This window comes from Artemia franciscana, chromosome 12 (assembly GCF_032884065.1).
Source record: "Artemia franciscana chromosome 12, ASM3288406v1, whole genome shotgun sequence".
NCBI classification, from domain to species: domain Eukaryota; kingdom Metazoa; phylum Arthropoda; class Branchiopoda; order Anostraca; family Artemiidae; genus Artemia; species Artemia franciscana.
In genome coordinates, this window is record NC_088874.1 from 39,377,347 (window position 1) to 39,395,262 (window position 17,916).

Sequence of the window (17,916 nt, forward strand, 5' to 3'; positions counted from 1 at the left end):
GAATTGTCATTTGACAAAATTAGTCAAAAGGTCTTATAGGCATACTTCCAGGAATACTATGCCACATAGGACCCAGGGCAAGGATTGTAAATTATACAATTTGCCAACTGTGTATATGCAATTTTATGTTTTACATGTTTTTTTTTATAAGGATTTATCATTAGGAAAAGGGGAAATGTTTGATTTTCGGTGTATCCGAAAAAGCTAAAGGCATTAATGTGAAATCTTACGAGAATGTTAAGGGTATGTTAAATTAAAAGACATAAGTGCAACCAGTTTATCAGAAAGGAGGACCTGCAATATTTTAAGCACATCTGAAGGTATTGAGATGAAACTTCAGGAATGCTAAAGGGGATGTTGAAAAATGGTTCTATGGCCGCCAGCCCCTTTCCATTCCTTTTTTAATTACAATTTTTCAAATTGACGACTTCTTCAAAACAGTCTAACAACTATATCGTGGACATATTCCTCTTAGCTTTGGGGAGGGTAGTGAACATAATAGAACAGACTGTGTGCGTGTTGGTGGTTAGAAAGACGTATCATCGGTGGTTAGAAAGACGTATCATCGGTGGTTAGAGAGTATTAATTTGAAAATTCCTTGGGATGATGAAGCGGTATCGGAAAATAAACAGTCCCCCTTGCCCTTTTTATATGCCCCCTTCTCTTATCACTGATTAAAAGTTTAAAAAGGTATTATATTAAGTACAGTCAAAAGGTCTAGAAAATATGCCGCTGGGGAGGCAATACCCCACAGCCCTCAAGGTAAAGATTGTAAATTATGCAATACACCGTTTTTTAAATTTGTCAGATTTATCATTGGGAAAAAGGAGAAATCTCTATTCTAAGTGGGTTCGAAGAGGCTGAACGTATTAAGGTAAAGCTTAGGGGAGCGTTTAGGGCATGGCAAACTAAATCTAAAGATACTATGCGTATCCTGTTTATCAAAAAGGTGTGTCTACAATATAACAGGAATAGCTAAGGATATTAAGTTTAAGCTTTGAGGGCATGTTGAGGAAGATGTTAAAACAGTCGTCAGAGAGCAACTGCCCCACCCCCTCTCATTCCCGTTTTAACTCCCCTTCCTCGAAAAATATCAAATGGAAATTTTGGACTTGTTCAAAAATATTGATAAAGTCAAAAAACTGAACCTCCAGGGATGATTTAACCTTCACAGCCCCTTGTGCAAGTTTCATACGTTGTACAAGCAGTCCATTGTTTTTATACAAAATTATTAATAGGGGATATGTGGTATGTTTGCTTCTGAGTATCCAAAATGGCTAAGAATAGTAAGATAAAAATGAAAAAAAAAATGTCTTAAAAATGTTGAGGGGGCTGTCAAACAAAATCAAAGCGCACTATATGCCAGAGGGCATTTAAAGGACACAAGAGGAATGCCTGAGGAACGACGAAGGGTGATAAGTTGAAACTTTAAATACATATTGAAAAACGAACGAAGGGCAGCCACCCCTCCCCACTTCTGTCCTTTTAGATATTTTTTAAAACACTGATAGATATCATAAAATCCATTTTATTCGAAAGGATTGCAACGTCTAATAGCCAAGCCTCTGGAGAAGCCACTCCCCTGTAGCTCCTAAATTTTTCAGTTTGTCCATTTTTCACATGCAAAATCATCATTCGAGAAGGGGATGTTTGATTCTGGACGTGTGCAAAAAGACCAAGGGCATTGAAGCAAAATCTTGAGAAATGTTGGGGGATATGTCGAGCTAAATCAAAAGAAAATATAAGTATCCAAGTTTTCAAAGGGCCAACATGCAGTTAATTAGGTACAGACAAGGGTATTACCTTAAAACTTTCAGGGCCACTTCTACTACTGCTATTATTTACTCTGCAAATGAGACTGGTTGTGACTGCAAAGTAACTACTTCTAACTGCGACACCTCAAAACTATGACTGTTTACAACTGCTTCTACATCTATTGGTGATAACTTACGGAGAACGTTGAGAAGGATGCTGAACTTTGGGGAACTTAAAGGTTGAAAAAGATTGATGTTGCTAAGGGGAATGTAGAAATTTTAAAACTTTGGCAATCGACAACGAACTGAAATTAATTTTTAAAAAATTATCGAAAAAGAGGTTTTCAAAGAAACGTAAAGAGCCATCAGAGATAAATTACTATAATAATTCAAACTGAAGACGACCAGAACTAACTTTCAGAGAATACCTGAAAATAAAAAGATCAGAAATCAAACAATCAAAGTAAACAAACATACAACTGGTATTAATATAAATGAATATAAATCTTAATACGAGTAAAACTTCAATTGAATATTCAAATCAAACTTGAAACGAACAAAAGTACTACAAACAAGAGATTGACAATTTGTCCTCTTCCCTAACCGTAAAAGTCTAAAGCGTTCTGTGTCATTTATTCTATAGTGAAAGCGAATTATATTACAAATATGTCCTTTTGTGACTACAACATTGAAGACAAAATTTATTTAGCAATGAATAAAATCTTGAACAACTGATCTTCCAGAAATCAACATCGTAGTATATCACTGTTTTATTAATTCTTTCTAAGGACTGTTCAAGACACATATAGTCTTCATTTAAACGCAAATCACGCAGTAGGCTGAAGACTTTTACAGTCAGGGAAGGGGCAAGCAGCCAAACACTTTTTTGTAATGATTATTGCTTTAACTTTGGTTTGAATATTCAATTTGAGTTTTACTCATTTTAAGATTTATTTACTCTATATGAGTTACTACATTTAGAAACATGAAGATGGCCATTTAATAAAAAAATATAGAAAGAAGCATGCAGCAAAAGATAAATAGATCCAAATGAAGCAAGGACTTAAAAGAAGAATGCATAGTTTCCTATATAATAGTCCCTGCTTTACTATAGATTTTCGGAAGTCTCTTCATTGAAATCAATCCCACAGTGGATTGATGTTCTTCCTTGAGAATATGGGACCCAGGGTTCGATTCCCGCCGCAGCAAGGTTGGGCGACAAGCTTGGTACTTGTCCCCATAAAAAACACCCAGCAACTGAAACGTCGATTCGACGCCCTATGCGCCAGCAATGGCTCTGAAGAATCTTTATCCTTATCCTATCCTTCATTGACAAAGGAAAGGTCGACATCCATATAACAGGAAAATATGAAACATGAGACTGAACTAAGCTGTAAAAAAGTATTCAAATAATTTACTGTGAAAGTATGAGTTTTAAAGTTCCAAGACTTCTGGAGATTTGCATCTTAACCAGTAGATCCAGACACCGTTCCGATTTTCTTTCGGCGGCAAATAGCTTATTTTTAGTGAAAACGGCGCCAAACCACAGCACGCTACTGCCTGACGCTGCATTTTCTTATTAGAACGGCGTTTCAAATCTGCTCAAAACACCCCAAAAGACGTATCGTCCGAATATACCGAAGAGTCTGTTAAAGCAAAACACCGTGAAACGTACTACAAGAACATCTTTAATACATAAGGACACAGTTAAATTCAAAGAAAACTCAGAATAAGCAACACTACTCAAAAATCTCTAGGATCAAGAGTCTTTTTTCAGGCTTTTTGAGCACAATATTTTTTAATAAACAATAGATTTCGCCTCCTACTGTGTCTATTTTTTCATGATACTTACTGTTGTACTCAATGAAACCCAATACTTGCACTATAACAGCACAAGTGAAGCAGCTCTAATTTTGGGCATGGAGCAGGGAGCTAACAATTGATAAGAATGGCAAAGGACAGTTTCCTAGAAAGGCCTTGTGAGTCCCTTACCTATCTTGGCCTTCCTATTTCTTCTACATTGAAGGGCACACGCTCAGCACTGACAAAACACCTCTGTTCCCTTCTACGAGCGTCTAACGAATTACTTGTTGCCAATAAGTATCGTTTCAACTGCCCTCTCCTTGCCCAGCTATACAATGCTTTTACTACCCCCCATCTGCTTGCCCTGGTTCCCTTCTGGAAAATATTCACAGCTACCGAAAAGAAAGCCATTTGCAGCGCATTCTACAGATATGTTAAGTTTCTCCTGCGTCTCCCTTTGTGGCACAGCAATGGCGACATCTCCAGGAAACATAAGGTCACCAACCCTTCCATGGCCATAGAGAGAAGTATCTCAAAATTCAGTACCAATGTTTTAGAGCCATCCACCCCTGGACTAGTGTTATTTTATAATATTTGTAGTGGAAGTGTATCTAAATTTTTGTGCTTTTCTTTCTTTTTCTTTTATATACTCCGTCTTTCCAGTTTTTGACGGGCAGTAAATTAGTAATAATAATTATAAACGTTATTACTATGATTTTTTTTTAATTACAATTTTTATAACAGACAAATTCTATATTAAAAGTGTTTTCCAATATGGGCCTTCTTTTGAATACCGTATCTCCATTACAGCTTTAATATGAGCTTAACTCTCAAAACCTATTAAAATATAGCCTATAGAATTTGTACTCAATGCATATCTAACTGAGTGAAAGATTTAGACATTTGGGAGCAATATTATTAGCTAAAGGTGGTTGGACAGAATATTTCAAGATATGACAACGAGAAGACGACTTTAAAACGAACAATCTTTCAGGTTAAAAAACATATTAATCAACAGATAAAGAAAGAGAAAAGTTTATGCTTTTCTCTGCGATGTTGTTTTTTGGAAAAAGGAATTTTTTTTTGTTATTATATCGTGATATTTGACTTAGAACACTGTTTTGTGTTACCTCATTCGGCCTTTATGAGAACCTAGAAAAACTTATAATTAACATATAACACTTTGGGCTAAACATCGCATAGATTACATATTGTTCGGCTTTCGCCATAAAGTACACCCTAAACAAACCCTGCAACAAGTTGAGCGTTTACAGAACTCTGTCCTGGAGACCCCCTAGAAAAGAATGTCAATAACACTTTTTCATAACAAATTTATCAAGCTTCATATTGAACTAGGACAATCTTTCCTAAAAATATTTGCCCTTGTGTTGAAACTACAGAATATCAACCACTATAATTTTTACAAAATCAAACTTTGGTAAAAAGTAATGTTTTACCACACATTTTTCAGCTGATCAGTAAAAAAAGACACTCCTAAATTTTCTTAGTAGATTCACCTGTGTTTTTATAATATAAGATAAAAAAAAAACACAGAAACAATATTAAAAATGTTTAAAAAAAGCTGAAAATGAAAAGATTGGAACAAAACTGAAAAGAAAAACAGTATTTCAGATAAAAAACAAAATCGGAAAAGAAAACAATTCAGAGAATATAGTTTATAGGCATGAATCTCCAGTAGCCTACTGGTCATCCAGTCAAATTCAATTCTTTAATAATGAGATAAATCATAAACTAAGGATAAACATTTCTTACATCTATCATATTCGAAAGGTTTTTCACTTGTATGTATTCTTTTATGGCGATTCAGATCGTAAATTTAAGGGGAACACTTGTTACGCATATCACAATCAAAAGTTTTTCTACCTGATATTAATTAGATAAGATATACCGGATTAGATAGACCAGATTTAGGAGATTAGATAAACCAGATATTGATGCATAACCTTTCTTTCATATATTTCATTTTAAAGATTTTTCTCAGGTATGAATTTTTTGAAGATTAGATATTGGAGCCTGAAGTCAAAGATTTGTTACAAATAGCATATTCAAAATGTTTTTCTCCAGTGTGAGTTCTCTGATGACGAGATAAATATGTACTTGTAGTAAAACCTTTCTCACATACATCGCATTTGAAAGGTTTTTCTCTAATATGAGTTTTTTCATGATTAGATAAACCGAAACCGAAAGTAAAAGATTTCTTACAAATATTGCATTCAAAATTTTTTCCTTCCGTATGAGCTCTTTGGTGTTTAGATAAACTGGAACTTGAAGTAAAACATTTCTTACAAATATCACAACTAAAAGGTTTTTCCCCCGTATGAGTTCTTTGATGAGAAGATAAACTGGTACTTGTAGTAAAATGTTTCTCACATACATCACATTTGAAAGGTTTTCCTCCTGAATGAGTTTTTTGATGAATAAATAGATGGCCTTTTCGGCGGAATATTTTCTCACATATATCACATTTAAAAAGTTTTTCTCCTATATGAGTTTTTTGATGAATAAATAGACTTGCTTTTCGGCGGAATGTTTTCTCACATACAACACATTCAAACGGTTTTTCATCAGTATGAGTTTTTTGATGACTAGATAAATTGACTCTTGTAGTAAAGCGTTTATTACATATATAACATTCAAAAGCTTTGTCTCCAGTATGAGTTCTTTGATGAATAGCTAAATGGGAACTTGAAGTAAAACACTTCCTACAAATATCACATCCAAAAGGTTTTTCTCCAGTATGAGTTCTTAAATGAGTAGATAAATGGGAACTTGAAGAAAAACATTTCTTACAAATCTCACATCCAAAAGGCTTTTCCCCAGTATGGGTTCTCTGATGAGAAGATAAACCGGTATTTGTACTAAAATGTTTCTCACACACACCACATTCGAAAGGTTTTTCTCCTGTATGAGTTCTTTGATGAATAAATAGATGGGCTTTTTGGCGGTATGTTTTCTCACATATTTCACATTTAAATGGTTTTTCTGCTGTATGAGTTCTTTGATGATTAGATACATCAACACTTCGGGCAAATCGCTTATTACATATATCACATTCGAAAGGTTTTTTACCAATATGAGAAGCCTCTTGTTTTCCCATATCATAAATGTGACTCGGCCTCTCATTTCGATAGTTTAAATTCATTTCTTTTTTTAGACTTAAACTTGAAAGATCTGACATGTTAGTTAATCCACGTTCTTGTTCACTCATATCGTTATCAGAAGATGCTGCAAGAAGAAGAACTGAAATAATATAAAATTCGTTAAAAATTTCAATACTTCTATTTTTTTTCCTCAATTTGAATTTAGCATGTAACTCAGCGTTTAACGTTTTTAGCCTTGCACAGTTAACATAAAATCACCTTTAATAAATCTTATTTTGTTATTTATTTTATAAAAGTCCATTTGAGACAGTATTCTTATAACAGCTCGAATTCTTTATTCCTTTCTTTATTATTAAATATAAAAAAACAAGTTTTCTGAAATGAAAGTAAGGAGCGACATTAAAACTTAAAACGAACAGAAATTACTCCGTATATGAAAGGGGCTTTTCCTCCTCGACACCCCGCTCTTTACGCTAAAGTTTTTTATTGTTTTAAAAAGTAGAGTCGCAAGAAAGAATCAAACTTTAGCGCAAGCAGCGGGGTGTCGAGGAGGAAAAGCCCCTTTCATATACGGAGTAATTTCTGTTCATTTTAAGTTTTAATGTCGCTCCTTACTTTCATTTCAGAAAACATGTTTTTTTATATTTAATTTCTGAAAGTTTTTGAATTAATGCATGTCTGATTTTGGCTCTCCGTACATAAATTATTAAAATGAAATTTGCATATTAATTCTTTTTGTGGCTAAATGGCTTTCTCTTAGTTTTGATCAGACGATTTTGAGAAATAAGGGGTGGGGAAGGAGGCCTAGTTGCCCTCCAATTTTTTGGTTACTTAAAAAGGCAACTAGATCTTTTAATTTTTAACGAACGTTTTTATTAGTAAAAAATATACGTAACTTAAGAATTAACTTACGTAACAAACTTTTATATTCTTATATTTTTGATTATATATATGAGGGGGTTGGTCCCCTCGTTAATACCTCACTCTTCATACTAAATCTTGTTTTGTCCCAATTCTTTAAGAATGACCCCTGAATCAGAAAGGCCGTAGAATAAATAGTTGAAATTACTTAATTTTTTTTAGCATAAAGAGCGAAGTATTTATCTCCTCCTAAATACCTCGCTCTTTATGCTAAAGTATTTTTAGAACCCCTCATATGCGTAATAATCTCTGTTCGTTTTAAGTTTTAATGCTTCTCCTTACTTTCAATTGAAAAAACTTTTTCATGTTTATATTTTCATTGTTTTTGTTTTTTTTTAATAGTAATGCTAGAAAATCCTGCGCCCTTTTCATTGAATTTCTCTTCCCCCATGAAATATTCCTCCAAGGAAAGATCCTCCCATATAGCCCCCTCCCCAGAACCCCACACCCAAACCAAAAAAATCCCCCTGATAACGTCGGTACACTTCCCAGTAACCATTGCTGTATGTAAACATTGGTCAAAGTTTGTAACTTGTAGCCCCTCCCCCAGGGACTGTGGGGGGTAAGTCATCCCCAAAGAAAGAGTTATTATGGTTTTCGACTATGCGGAACAAAATGGCTATCTCAAAATTTTGATCCGTTGACTTTGGTAAAAAATGAGCGTGGGAGGGGGCCTAGCTGCCCTCCAATTTTTTTGGTCACTTAAAAAGGGCACTAGAACTTTTCATTTCCGTTAGAATGAGCCCTCTTGCAACACTCTAGGACCACTTGGTCGATACGATGACCCCTGGGAAAAAAACAACAAAAAAACAAACAAACAAATAAACACGCACCCATGATTTGTCTTCTGGCAAAAAATACGAAATTCCACATTTTTGTAGATTGGACCTTGAAATTTTTTTCTATAGGGTTCTCTGTTACACTGAATGCGAGGGTGTGATTTTCGTTAAGATCCTATTACTTTTAGGGGGTGTTACCCCCCTATTTTCCAAATTAAGGCAAATTCTCTCAGGCTCGTAACTTTTGATGACAAAGACTAAATTTGATGAAACTTATATATTTAAAATCAGCATAAAAATCCGATTTTTTTGATATATCTTTTAGCATCAAAATTCCGTTTTTTAGAGTTTCGTTTACTATTGAGCCGGGTCGCTCCTTACTACAGTTCGTTACCACGAACTGTTTGATAAATAATCAAGAATTTGGGTTTTATATCAATTTACTTAATAGTGGGTTTGTCTAAAAAACGTAGTTGTATTGTAAAAGTCATGAACTACATTAGCCCCTATCTTTTATGAATTAATGTAGTTTCTTCAAATAGCTTAATCATATTTATCTCTTTGTTAGAGGTGATAAAAGCAATCAGAGATCTATCTTATGACCGAACCCACAATCTCTGATCCAATTTTTTTTTTCGTTAGGAAGTCCAAATGAGAACCTGTTTTATATTTTTATTATATCTTGGTATATCTTTCAAGTATATAGAAGGTGGACATCATAGTTAACAGCGGCTGTGGAAAAAATGTGACTTGACAAATGAATTAAATATTTGTTCTTTGTGTGATTGGCGTTTCCGGTGATCATGAAACAAATAAAATAAACAATTCTTGTAGGTAGAAAAAAAATAATAACAAATCAAGTCTAAAGAATTGCATTGACCTTTACTGCATTGACCTATACAAAGAACTCCATTGAACTATAAAATATGCACAGTGTAATATGCAAGAATTCTGATAATCCTGAATAAATTTTTAGAATAAGAATAGAATAGAATATATTTATTCATTACAATAGCCGGAGCTAGCATTAGCATGTCATGACAAAATAATTCATACCTTCAAAAACACTCGCAGGAAAATTTAAACAAACTTTATATTAATCAAACACACATTAATCAAACATTATATATTAGTCGTGTCAATATTATTAAAATGACAGGTAAAATATGGGACAAATGATTTACGATATCTCTCAGTACTATAGGCTGAGTAAGTCAGTAAATGTGGACAATTATTTTTTATTTGTCGGAGTCTAGTAACTGGTTCTTCAGTAGGGGGGCTCTCAAGGTTGGGTAGTAGACGACAATGAGTTGGGGAATTCAAACAATTAAGTCCAAATCTATATGTTAAGCTATGTCTACGACTATCAAGTTAGTCCAAATTGAGTTGTTTTATCCTCGCAAGGATGCAGGATGAGGGATAAGGATTGTAATCTCTGTCTTACAAATCCAAAAGCCGCAGATAACCAAGTGCACTTTTAGAAGAATCATCAAAAATTATTAAATACGGTTAAGCCAGTGGTACAATCTTATTGAGCGTAGTCCGATTTCAATGTTGTAAAAGGCAATATCTACGAAAAAAGTTCCTTTTTACTTAATTTGACTTGATTTTTATTTGAAGACACTATTAGAGAAGGCTAACCCCAGGTAGCTATCCTAGTTTAACTTCTGTTTAATCTACACACCTCTTAGTTTCTATTACAACATGCATCATTCGGGCTTCAAGGTGGCTGAAATTTCTTTTAGATCTTTTAAGAAGCTTATCATCCTAATTAAACAGCCTTTGTGTTTCAGGAGTCAATGTTAAATATTTGGAACGTAAAGTCAAACTTTAGCCTGAAAATCGAGGTACTGAAGAGGGAGCAACCCACCTCATATAATGTGACACAATTTGAATTTTATAGATAATACAGAATCTATATTTGAAAATATAGATGACATAAATGTATAATTTAATATAAAAGCCCTAAAAATAGATGGAATTTTGACTAAATGTTTCATCGGGGCCGTAAGTGACGAAACAGTCAAACTATAAAATCTAAAAAGGCAATTTGATTTATTTTAATTTATAAATTTTGAATATTTTTCAAGAACTGAAAGTCTCTGCAGCAATCTAGGCAGCCGCTTATGCACCAGTTTAAATGGGACAGGCCTCCAGCAAAACAAAATTAACAGAATACATTGAGAAGCATTTGAAAGGGGTTAAGATGTGTGGGACCATGGGTTTTTTGGAGGCCAAATGATCAATATCATTTGATGTTCTTGGTGGCTATCTCGATATTTCATTTGTGCTACAAGAGGTGACTCGGATAATCAATGTTAAATTCAAGGAATTTTAGGATATCAGGGCTATCAAAGGAATATTGAAGCTATTCCTCAGAATAGCTTTTAATATAATTTATATTTGCCCTCTTTTGCTAAATTACAAATTCGGTTTTTTTTACAACAGTTTTCGGAAGTAGCCGATAATTCCTCCATCTTAACACATATATCAAAAATACTTTTGTATTTTTTTTTTACTGATGTACGAGTTCCGGAACCCCAGAAGGATACCAACAAAATACTTGGCATACCGATAAAACTGGACCCCAATTTGTTCTTATATAGAGAATATTATAGAATGTTATAGTTATAAAGAGAAGAGATTCCAAAACGAAATTATAAAAACATGTGGTGCAAACATGAAGTTGAAAGCTATCCTAACGTATATTTGTCAAATTCACCTTTTATTTTCGCCAGAATACCATATTAGCTCATTAATAGAAATAGCACAAGTTGCCCTACTTGGACAGGTTACATTTTAAACGTTTTCACTTTTTAACTTTAATAAATGAACAAATTATTAATACTAAAGAATAAAAATCAGGATATATATGTATATATATATATGTATATATATTACTGACAATAGGCATTCATTTATATTTTTTCAGTAAAGTGCAAATTATATTATGTCCTTGACAAGACATAGGGCTTGTGGGTCTTACTCTTATTAATGTCTGCTCGTTTTGAGTTTGACTTGGTTATTTATTGTAATTTCTGTTCGTATTGGATTTCATATATTTATTCATACTGATTTGTGGTAGTTTTTAGCATGGTAGATAATTTTATTTTTGCTCTTTTTTGGTTTAATTGAGTTCTTTAATTTTCCTTGAAAAACTTATTTTGTGGAAAAAGTGATTAAAATTAATTTCTGTTCGTTTTATATTGACGCAGTCTTTTTCATAGAAAAGAAAGTAATAGTTTTTCTTTTTTTTCTGTAAGAATTTATAGTTTGGCCTGCTATTTGTACGAAAGATAAACTTTTTCAACAATTGTCAACAACATACCCCCTTTTGAAAATCTTGACACAAATAGTATTGTTTTAGTTTTACACCTCCACTAATTGATCTGAAAAATAAAGCTTAATACCAATCCCAAAAAACTTTCTATTTCTTTAAAAGCCTGGATACACTTACAATCTTTTGATTTAGTAAAAATTTTAGAGCAAAAACAGCAATAGAAGTAGCCAAGAACGTTTGAACTTAATACCTTCAGTTGTTCTTGGGATATTGCTGAACCAGCATACACACAGTGCGTTTTGATTTAATTTTAAAGCCAAATTATTTTTTTAAAGCATAATGGGCAAACTGCTTAACTGTTGACCAGCCCAATAACCCAAGAAATATAGTTACTGGACCATTCAGCTATGCTTTTTAAACGTCTGTCTCAAAATTTTGATAGGTTTTTGGAAAAGGATGGGCTAAGGATGAGAGCTGATAGGGATGAACAAGCAATTTGACTCTTAAAAAGAACACAAGAACTTTTAATTTCCAATCGTATTAGCTAGTCATGAAATTTCAATGATATTGCTAGTAATGATAGAGCAGTGATGGATATGAAATTGCTTAAATGCCCTTCTAATGCCTGCATGCATATAGTTTTTTTTTGTTTAATTGGAACTCCCTCTAAATGTTCCCTAAAAATTTCAACTTGATGCCCTTAGTGTCAATAATTACAGTAACCGTATAAGTAGTATTAAAAATATACACATAGTGTTTTCTGGTTAGTTCAAAATCTACCGCAACTTACCCTTAGAGTCTAACTTAATAATGTAAGCCGTTACTGAGATGTTGATTTGTGACCCTTTGACAATCAACACGATCATAGATTGTTTTCATTTAGTTCAACATCAGCCATAATATTCCTTTAAAGCTTAACCCTTTGCCTGTGTAGTAGCAATGATTGCGGAAGCAGTATTAGGAGTATGCACACAGCACCTTTGGTTTTCTTCAACATCCCCTTAAACACACTATGAAATTTTCTACTTATTACCATAAACCGTTCCTACAGCGATGCCGATACGTCTTTTTTACAACCTATAGGGGCATAATGCATTTCAATTTAACTCAATTCCGTTTCAATATTGCCAAATTTTTTGGCTTTAATACCCTTAGCTTTAGTAGCAGTAGTAGTACCGCCAATAGTTATAGTAGTAGCAGTAGAACTATTATTAGTAGTCTCAGTTAGTAGTAGTAGTAGCAGCAGTAATACTAAAAGTAGCAGTAGTTGGAGGAGTATAAGCAGTAGTATTGTGATGCAAATATTGTTTTTTTGGTTATTTCAGCATCCCCCACAATAATCCTTGCATGTTTTAACTTCACATACGTAACTGTTTTAAAGATATTGATGATCAGTCCTTTTGACAACCTGCATTCGCATGGAGCATTTTCATTCAGTTTACCTCGCCTTCCCTGAAAATTATACCTTCATACCCTCAGGCATAGTTCTGATAGTGGTCACAGTAGTAGTATTAGTACTCAACTTAATACAATGAGCCATTGCTATGACATTATCGATATATCCTTTTTATAACCTGTATATTCATTTACTTCTTAAAATTTCTATCTTAATCCTCTTAGCCTTGCAAGTAGTAGCCCTACAAGCTTGATTTAGGCCTACCGGTAAGTTTGTAAGAATAACCGGGACAAGAGGAACAGTGCTTGCAGTTTCTTACTTTTGCACAAGAAAGTTCAGCCATTTACCAGTGTCATTCAAAGGTTACAATAGTATTTAACTCATAGCAAATTTTGGCGAGCTTTCATTGGTTTTTAATCAAATTTATAGCAAATCAACAATGTCATCCAAAAAGAAGAAGCTTGGTGGGTTCCTCTATGTTTCTCCACAACATCTAATCCACAATTTTACGCAGATTCATCATATCTCAGAAAGATTCCTTACTAAAAAAAATTTAGTGCATGCTTTATAACCGTACCATTGTTATTTTTGTTAATTAATTGCCTTTTAAAAAGGTCGATATGGACCATATATAAAGTTTATCTTCTATCATTGATGTCATACTTTGTATTCATAACAGCTTTCCATGGATTCGAGTCCAGAGAGGGTCAGTCAAGCGAGAAATAGTAATAATCGGTTACTTCAATTATTGAGATACTTCTATAAGTACTTACGGTCACTGAATTAATTAAAGTTCAAGGTAATGAATTAAAACATGCTCAAAGTGAGCTTTGAAATCCAATAAGTCCAATAGCAGGTGTCATCACTTTTATATACGCAATATTATCTGTCTGTTTTAATGTTGCAGTTTTTTTAGTTGAAAAACTTTTCAATGGTCCAAAAAAGACGCCATTATTACTAGCATAATGATGATAGTAGTCAGCTTGCAGATATTTTTAAGATCGTCCAATAATCAATGAAAATATTCCAGGAAATTCAAAGAGCTAATTGGATCCTTTCTTTAAATCTACAGACCTCGTGAACATACAGAAGAAGAAGATTTTGAAATCAACCCCGAAGATTGAGTCCCATGTAAATTATCCACTTTTTCGGAGACAGTGTTGCATTAAAATCGACCGAAACTAAGTCATTTCTAGAAGAGAATGATTAAGCTACAGAGTCTTTACACTGGCATATTTTTTTATTATGTATAGCTAAATCCATATTTTGAAAATCGTAAAAGATTTCTAACGAGTTCCAAAAGCCAGAAAAAAGTTTCAAATTAAATCAAGTTTATTGTATTATTTATGAGTTTAACTGGGTTTCAATAGAAGTTTAATATAAACCTTTATATTACGGACGCGCAAAAATACAAAATATCCATATATCAGAAGCTTACCTTCATCTCCAGCAATGTTCGGTTCCAGCTTAACATGGTTAGCATTTTGTTGACAATTTCCAGAGATGCCAGGAGAAATAGCAAAAGGTTTGGCTTCATGTTTCATAAAAAGCATAGGATGTGTGCTTCCAAAAATATCTTTATCCTCATTTGAAGATGTGTCTTCGACTTCTACAAAAATTAGAATAGAAATTAAATGGAATGCTCAATACAAAATAAGTTGGAAAGTGATGAAAGATTTGAAATGCCACGCAATTTTTATATACAAGTTCGTGAAACAGTAAAGGTGAATTGATCCTCCCAGTATTCTTTTCTTTTCGAGAAGAGTCATAAATCATTGGAATAAACTGAAAGATCAACTGTCAGTGCTCCCTCCATTCAGTCCATCAAAAACCAACTTGACAAAGAGTGGGAGAAGAAGCAGTGAAGGTTTGACTGGCAGTCATCAACTCAAAAGCACTACACGTCTGGACGACCTGTAGTGCTCTCAGATGGATTAAGGTAAGGTAAATATCTAGACAGTTCATAAATATATACAAAAGCTAAAGAGCTATAGAAATGGGAAAGAAACAATAGTAAAAAGATAGTGGCCAATTATTCTAGGTTCCACCAAAACGTTTCTTCATCAAGGTTGAAGCAATAGCTGGTTCCTAGTTAAGAGCCAACCACCAGTAGTAATACAAAGCTCAAGACTAGTTCAGAGAAGAAAAAAACAATCTGATCAGACAAATATGACACTTCAAGCTGATTAGTGACTCACCACTCAGGTGAAGATAAGGAGAGGCAAGAATGTTGATTATTTTGGAAGAGCAGCGTTGTCATATATTCTGTCCCATTACTATTTATAAGGTTGAAAACCCTAAGCCCGAGGTTGTGTGCTTTCAAGAATATGTTTATCCTTATTTGAAGATGTGTCTGTATTTGAAAATGTGGTGTACTGAACCACTCAAGTGACAATGTTGAGTGGCAGGAATATTGACTTTTATTTTGGGTTATGTTAATAGTAAAAGTCTATAAAGAAAACGAATTTATGGAAATTTAAAAAAGAGCTAAAAAATCCTACAAATTGGCACTGAATAGGATTGGGAGGAGCATCATTGTCATACAAACCGTCCCATTACCATCAATAAGGTTGAAAACCCTAAACCCAAGGTTTGAAATATCCAGCCTTGAATAGCGTATCAGATTAGTTTAGAAGGTGAAAATTAAAATATAGCTTTTGAGAAAAATAGCCAAATCACAAAAAAAGCATTCTCGAAAAGGTGTTCCCACTGATGCAAGCAATTTTGTGACAAGCCTATTGCAGTAACTTAGTCCAAAATGAAAATATATTTATAAAATTAGGCTCATTACTCTCAAATCTATCCATTCACTGAGGCAGAATATTACAATGCCTATTCTTTGAGCAGGTTCTAGACTTCCTTTACAAATTGGTAAATGGACCTTCTTTCATAATTTTCAACATTATTTCTATCTAAAAAACAATGCGTAAAACATTTCAAAATGTACTTCAAAGATTGATAGAATTGAATCTTAGCTAGAAAATTATTTCAGATTATCATCCTACATTAAAATATTTAACCATATGAAAGCTATAAACGCACAGGTCATTTGTATTCCGTCTTGATTTGTCAAGACGGGCTAAGTATCAAGGTAAAAGTGCTCCCTCGTTCTGTCAATATCATTGAAATAGCTATCTTCAATTGCTCGCCGATCCAAATTACTGATACAAAACGTAGACTAATGCAGGGATATAGGTAAGTACTGATTTCTAGATATCCCAAAGTTGATGTTTTTTCAGCTGGTAATGGGGTAACTTTTCAATTCAGCCCTGTATTGCTTAATTGTTTTTTCAAGACTCTTTTTATTTTTACCAGTCTTGATTAGAATATAAATCCTAGATGGTGGGAAAAAATCAGCTGAGCTGTTGTTCCAATTTTGATAATAACAATAACGCTTAACAGTAACAACTATATAGTTTGTCAAATTTAGCAGCACAGTAATTTTTATAGATTGATACAAATTTTCAGAATTTTAAAGAAGAGCCTTAAAAAGAACTAACATCAAATAGAAATAAAACTACATAATTGATTTCATCATTGTCAAAAACCATGTACTACAGACTTTGCAGTCCCTCCCCAACCCCCTTTAACAATGAGAAGATCCTTTATATCTTGTTATTGATTGTTTCTTTTCATGGCAATTCATTAGATTTTGCTTCTATCAAATTTGTTATGTTTCATTTAGAGCTGGACTCTTAGGACTGCCGTCACTCCTAATCCGGCAGGATTAGGATTTTGGAAAGTTCTTGCTTTCTAAATCTCAGCATCATGACATTCTACCTGATCAACCTCTACCATCAAGAACAAGAAATCCAGATAAGTTAGTTCCCGTTAATGCAAGAACAAACTAATATGGCAATCCTTTTGTCCTGGTTTTTGTAAATATAGCTTTAATTTTGAAACTGTAAATTTCATTCAGGTTCAACTAACACTTATTTGTAGTTATGACAAGAGATGTATTAGAATTTAGGATAAAAGGCTAAAACCCCTCAAAAAGAACGCACACCAAAAAAAAACTATTGAGACATTGCTATTACATCTACAGGCCAAATCAGATAATTGCACCCTTCTCCGGTAAGTACAAAATGATTTTTTCAACTATTTCCAAAGGGAGGATCAGAAGGAAGGTGTGGATCAAGACCATCGAAGTGTAACCTTTGTCAATGGTAGTCGAATCTCTAAAAAAAAGAATTTTGAAATGGCAAATGCATGATAATTTGTTTTCCAAATTCTATATATTATAAATTGAGTTTAAAGATATGCATCATCAGTAATTAATATCCGAATATTCATTCTTTGTTCTCTTGTCATTCTTGTCAATATGCAAAATAAGAGTTAATGTTTATAGTTTGATTTATATTTACAAGTGTAGTTTGATTTTGAATATGTTGTAAAAAAAAACGCAAATAAGTGGTAGCTGCCACGTTTTTCCTATTGGACCTATAGCTGAAGCAAAGTAAAGAACAAACTCTTCCATATAGAGAAAAACTACAATAAAACGAAATAAACATAATAAAACTACAATGAAAGCAGCATATATGTTATCAAAAGTATAGTTAGTATCATAATTACCTTGATTCTTTAGAAAAAATAGTTGGGAAGCTTAGGGAAGATTTGACTTTTGATAAACACAAGCTTGATAAAGAAGAGATAGGAAATGTTTGATAAAGGCTGAGGTGCTAGACATAATTTCAGACATTTATGCTCTTTCTTTTTGCTTCTAAAATTTCTGTTATTTCTCAACAGCCCAATCTTCATGTTAAAGTAAAAAAGGTCTTTTAATATCCTGGATTGAAAAAATGGGTTAAATACTTAATTTAAGGGTAATGGTTAATCAAATTGCATAAAGGGCTTGATTAGC

General features: G+C 33.3%; 1 protein-coding gene across 7 annotated transcripts in view; it reads right to left on the reverse strand.

Annotated features, from left to right (window-relative positions):
• The window catches only part of LOC136034103 (zinc finger protein 664-like), a 36,114-nt gene that overhangs the window by 7,279 nt on the left and 10,919 nt on the right, over window positions 1-17,916 (reverse strand). For 4 of the 7 annotated variants that reach the window (XM_065715233.1, XM_065715235.1, XM_065715236.1 and 1 more), the window contains exons 3-4: window positions 14,494-14,664; window positions 2,189-6,818 (exon numbers count right to left, since the gene is read on the reverse strand). In XM_065715233.1, coding sequence (XP_065571305.1) covers window positions 5,578-6,818; window positions 14,494-14,664 — 1,412 coding nt within the window. In that variant the 3' untranslated portion in view covers window positions 2,189-5,577. The other 3 variants (XR_010619115.1, XM_065715239.1, XM_065715237.1) reach the window with 3 other exon arrangements.